The following is a 5,938-nucleotide window of genomic DNA, read 5'->3' on the forward strand; positions in this document are numbered from 1 at the left end:
GAATCTCCTACATAGATCCCCCTCCTAATGGTTGACAGTGTTAGCTGGGCACCATCTAGTTCTCTGGTCTCATAGTCATATAGTCTGAGGATCGCATGGTGTACCAGTCACTTGAACTAATTGTTTCCATGTCTCTGGTTTTCTTCATTCTTCTTTGCTCTGGATGAGGAGAGACCCATTGTTGCATCTAGATGGCCGCTTGCAAGCTTTTAAGATCCCAGTTACTACTCGCCAAAGTAGGATGTGGAACAATGTTTTTGTGTACTATGTTATGCCAATTGAGCTTGATGTCCCGTGACTATGGTAGATCAAGGACTTTTTGAAAGAAAAAGGATGCTGAGAGATACAAATTGTGGCCTCCAGTGGCTTTATACTAATTTCTTACAGAAATTAGTATAATTTAAGGCAAGCTACCTTAAATCCTTTCTGGAACAAGATATGAGGTATAAATTAATACTAATATGACAGCATATCTTAATAGTGGACTTGAAACTGCAGCAGAATCATAAGAACTGATTTGTTCAAGGAACTGGAGGTAATTCAGACTCTAGCATGTAGTTTAGGCAGATGGCAAGTGAATTCATTTATCTTTCTTGAAGTGCTTTGAGCTCAATGGAATTGCAGATTGTGACAACTTTCACATTTCATATTTTTGGTGGAAATGAAGTCACAACTCAAAAACGAGTCATGGATTTTGACAAATATGAATAATTTAACATTTTTATAACTGTCTTTGGAGTAGAAATTCTCAGGATGTCCCTGACTTATTAAGCTTTAACATCTGCCCCATTACTGTGGGCAGAACTATCTAGAATACCAAAACGGTTTTGAAATTTCGGGCTATATGGCCAAAATCTGGTATGTTTGCATTCATTTGGGCATTCAAAAGTATCAGTCGTTGTCATCAACGTGTGGGTTCAGAATTAAGACATGTTCAAATTGGAACCCCTCCCCCGTCATTTTGAAGAACAGTCCAGTCATTAAATATAATCATTTTCATTTACCTGCTTTGAATGATCAATGATTTGTTATCATCAGCCTCGTAACTATGCACTTATTAAATATATAAAGTTGATCACTTTTAGATTCCTTTGGTATTTATGTTACATTATTGATGATACTTTACCAGTTAAGCAAAAATGTATTCAGCATATGTATTTTTTTTAACCTCATGCTTCGCTATTAAAAATAAGAAAAATAATAAAAAAGAAAACAAACTTGGGCACTCTTGCCCTAGACAGTGAGCCCTAGCCAAGTTGGGTTGACAGGGCTACTCGCATGCGCTCTCGACACAATCGTGTTTGTCGCAATGGGCCATGCGCGGAAGGTTACACAACAGCAAGCGACTTTGATTACAGTCATTTTGTCAGTAGTGTTGGTTACCGCGCTACCTCCGCTGTGGTACTTGATTGTGACAGAAAGTAGTTCCGGCTCGTGTTGTTTAGGCCGAGGAGCCGTCGCCGCCATTTCAAGACTGTGAGAGGTAGATGGCCAACTAGAGATCCTGTAAGGTTCGAACCCTGTAACAGCTGCCGCGGCTTAATCCTTCCAGGGCACCGGTAGAGCTACTGCCCTTTTACCACTACCTCCAGAAACATTTTTGCCGCTAGCGGTGGCGACGAGACTCAATTACTCCCTCCTCGCGCTCCCTCAAGAAGCTCCAGATGGCGTCTTCCGTGGGCAACGTGGCCGACAGCACAGGTATCGGTGTCCGGTTCAACCTTAGCAGATGTCCCTTTAGGGACTCGCGCCGTTCTCTGCCTCTCACCGCTCCCTCCCTTCCCTCCAACCACCCCCATTACATCTGTGGCATTGCTGAGCTGTGTTTTACCTACATCTGATATGTTTCCTGTCTTCCTTCTCCAGCATTTTTTTTTTTTCATTCCAGCCTTTTTGCTTGCTTTATTGCTTCTTAATCCTACAAATATTCTAGGTTTCTACTCGGGACGCTTCTGCCACACGTGCGTGCTAAGAATGGACTGCATTGGAATCCCTGCCCTTTCACTCTCCTTCGCAACCGTTTTCTCCCCAATTTCAGCTCACCGCCCTTTCCTCTTCCCTGTCCACATTTCTCTCCAAACCTTTCCCTTTGGCCAGATTTGGTTCTTCTCTGTTGATCTAAGGCATGGGTGCCATTCCAATGCAATCATATCCCCACTTTGCATCACCCAAAGACGAGCAGAAGCTCGCCGGTTGCTGCAAGGAACCTGGTCCTTTCCAGTGTTCTTTCGGTTGAGTGGCCCTCATTTGGATTGGAAATTTCCAGGGTTCCCTTTGCTGTCGCCCAATTCCTCACGCTGCCCCTAGTCTAGACTTTCCTCCCTACTCCCCCTTCCATCCCGCGGAGAACCACACCCTTTCTTTGGAAAGGTTGTCATCCCTGCGGTCCAGTTCCTATTCCTGGGGGAGAAACCGGTCTGGTGCTGTTGCTTTCGCATTGACCACCCTGCTTTCAGAATTCTCATTTTGCTTTACATTCTCAATGTATTCTTCCGCCACCGCCGCCGCCTCTTGGTCTTCCATCCCCATTCTTTTAGCCAAGTATGTTTCCCCCCCGCCATAGGGTGTATATATATTTTTAAGTTTCATACCTACCTGCTTGAAGAGTTTGTAAAGCAACTGGAGTGTAGCTGCACAAGTGCAAGGCGGTTGCTCTTTTAGACAATTCAGTCGAAAGCATTTGGTATTAAAACCAGCAAACCCAACCGAATTAGTGTCTTTTCAGCTGCTTTTCCATATTTGAGGCGGGGGGGGTTAGGGGGAATTGGGCTGTGATTCTAATGTCTACCCCGAGGTTTTTTTGTTTATTGGTTGAAATGTGTCAAATGTTTGTTGTTGTTTTTGGACAATATTCTGTAAGTAATAGGTGACTCTTTAATAGTATCTTATCCAGGTAGTGGAATTAATAATTAATAATGAGTGGTTCCCTCCCTGCCCCATAGTGATTTTTAAAGATTTCAGATTCTCATTCTGTATTAGCTTTCCCTTTTCTGTGTGTTATTTTATTTGAGGAAGTCGTCGTTTCAAATGTTAAAATAGCAGATAAGCAGCTTTGAAAAGTGACCAAATAATTGTTAAAATAAAGAGTTAGGAAGTTCTGGAGAGACTGGTTTAAAATGTAATTTTCTAGTTTCTATTAGAGATACAAATTCCCCCAGATTTGTATGCGAGTCTCTAATCTTTGTGTTCATGGTCACCTGTTCAGTCAGGAAATTTACTTGCTTTCGCTAGTATCCACAGCACACCAGCTTGAATGATTGGGATGTTAGGCTCAAATTTGAGTTTGTCACTATGACCTTGGTAGAGTTTGATTTGTTCATGGTTTCCCATTTCAACCATCTGGATAGATGTTGTTTGTGAAAGTGCTATGGTCAAATTCCCAGTAATGTATCATTGTTTAAATAAGTATTTACAATTGAGATTTGGGCAGCTTGCTAGGTTCCCCACTCCTTTGGGTGTTAGCTCTACTCTTTAAAATCTTTATGTATTTGAATTAAGTCGCTTGCTCACAGGAGAATGTTTTCATTCTGTTGAGCTTTATCAAATGTTTTTTATATTTTAGCATTTTTATTTTTTAAAACCATTACAGTTGTAGGTAACTGCTTGGTTTATATATGATTGTTTGCAACGTTTTAGTCCTTTAGAAAGTGCCAGAGCTCTTTGGAAAATGCTAGTGTTAAACCAATGTGGGTGAGATTTAGCTAATTTAGTCTCCTAGTGAGTTTGGGATGGTAGAAGAGCAATATAAATCTTGGGCATTTGTTTAAATTTCTGGATGACCCCTTAAATATTTTGGTTCTTGACAGATGTATTTATCTTATTTATCAGCCATTTTTAAAGTAGCATCTTGTCTTCATTTTGTTCCTTACGTTCAGTTTCTAGAATCCTCCTTTTAAAAAATTAAATTGTGAAATATACAAACATGTTAATATAAATAGTAAAAACACACCCAGGTAAAGAGATAGTTACCAATACCACCCCCCCCCGTAAATCCAATCTAAAACCATTAAGTTTCTCAGTAGATTATTCTGTCATTATTAAATCATTGTGACCTTGCAAATCACACGTTTTATGTTTCGTTCTGGGTATTAACTCAGAGATAAGGAATAATGTTCAGTGAATCTTTAGATGTTACCTATGATTTATAATTTTAAAAAGATTTTTGATCATAACATTTAATGTCATTTTCCTCAATATTCCTCTCTGGTTTGAGAAAGAAAGTATTAATGAGTGAAATCTAAGATGCCAATTCTGCACCTGATATTAACTTGGGAGTATAAATAATGTGCAGAACACTCTAGTGCTTTACATAGTTTCAAGCATTTTCATCTTTAAGTTTAATATACCATATTTTTACATTTTATGTTTGCATTTCTAACGTTTTGTTTCCCCCCTCCTCCCTCCCTCAAATGTTTTGATGATTCTCCAGAACCAACGAAACGTATGCTTTCCTTCCAAGGGTTAGCTGAGTTGGCACATCGAGAATATCAGGCAGGAGATTTTGAGGCAGCTGAGAGACACTGCATGCAGCTCTGGAGACAAGAGCCAGACAATACTGGTGTGCTTTTATTACTTTCATCTATACACTTCCAGTGTCGAAGACTGGACAGGTAGGAGATATGGGTTCCCAGCTGGTGATTGCTGCCTCTGGGAGCTGAGCTTGACAAATGATACTTAAATATTTGAACTTAAAGTTTTTCTATTATTGGATTTCAGTTGAGCCACCAACACACATCTGCTTTCTTGCTCACTTGTGACATGTGGTAGCCCAGATACCAGTTTTTCTCCTTCCTTTTGTGGTGGTGGTTATATAATTAGTACGATTAGATACCTTTTCTAGACTTTTATAAGTGGGTCTACTACTTTCTTAACTCTGTTCAGGTGAAAAATTGTTCTTAGTGTACATCTGAGCATTTGGTCTCTCCCTTGTAAGACATGTCAACTTGAGGGATCGAAATGCTCAGAAATGATGGTTTATATACTGTGGTAGGAGGTGTATATGTGGTTCAAGTTGCAAATACTACCTTTATGCCTTTGCAGTATGTTATTTTTACTAATTGGTTGAATTTATCAAAAGGGAATAATTTGTGTGTTTTTTTTTTAAATAAATTCTCCCTGGTTCATTTAGATGTGTGAAGGTATGTATCATATTTTATTAACGTGGAAAATGAGACTCATGCACATGGCATTTTCCTTCTTGATCTTAATGATCTTGGTTTCCAGGGTGTCATTTTGATAATAAGACTCTAGTAAGAATTTTGTCTGATGTGGAAAAGCTTTCCAATTTAAAATCTGGAATACCTCTACTTTTGAAAAACTTATTTCCAAAATTTCCTTATAATGCACTAGTTAAGATACAATGTGTTATTATGTAAGAGGAGCTCTGGTGGAGCAACTACAGCCCGCCTAGCCACCTATAGGAGAAATACCTGGCTTCTTTAAAGATTAAAGCCAAGAAAAGCATGGGGCAGTTCTGCTCTGTCACATGGGGTCACTGTGAGTTGAAAATCAACTCAAGAACCAGTGTCTAACAATAGTTGTTATGTAATTAGCAATAGCAAGGGCTCTTCAGAAACTGTTTCAGTTGCATGTGGGCTTCTTTACCTTCTTTCTGTAACATGTATACCCATGTGTCAACACTTTTTACCTTTTCCAGATCTGCTCACTTTAGCACTCTGGCAATTAAACAGAATCCCCTTCTGGCAGAAGCCTATTCGAATTTGGGGAATGTGTACAAGGAAAGAGGGCAGTTACAGGAAGCAATTGAGCATTATCGACATGCATTACGTCTCAAACCAGATTTCATCGATGGTTATATTAACCTGGCAGCTGCACTGGTAGCAGCTGGTGACATGGAAGGGGCAGTACAAGCATATGTCTCTGCTCTTCAGTACAATCCTGTGAGTAAAATTGTAATGGTTATTATTTTGCCTTCACA

The 5,938-nt window shown here is 39.7% G+C and overlaps 1 protein-coding gene across 1 annotated transcript in view; it reads left to right on the forward strand.

Annotated features, from left to right (window-relative positions):
* Window positions 1–1,664: 1,664 nt before the first annotated feature.
* Window positions 1,665–5,938, forward strand: part of OGT (O-linked N-acetylglucosamine (GlcNAc) transferase) — a 54,379-nt gene continuing 50,105 nt past the window's right edge. Inside the window, exons 1-3 of the mRNA XM_007959001.2 lie at window positions 1,665–1,701; window positions 4,460–4,610; window positions 5,657–5,900. Of these exons, the coding sequence (XP_007957192.1) occupies window positions 1,665–1,701; window positions 4,460–4,610; window positions 5,657–5,900 (432 nt within the window). The remainder of the gene's footprint in view (window positions 1,702–4,459; window positions 4,611–5,656; window positions 5,901–5,938) is intronic.

Source organism: Orycteropus afer, unplaced genomic scaffold, assembly GCF_000298275.1.
Source record: "Orycteropus afer afer isolate SDZICR_OR568_19922 unplaced genomic scaffold, OryAfe1.0 scaffold01301, whole genome shotgun sequence".
In the NCBI taxonomy this organism is placed as follows: domain Eukaryota; kingdom Metazoa; phylum Chordata; class Mammalia; order Tubulidentata; family Orycteropodidae; genus Orycteropus; species Orycteropus afer.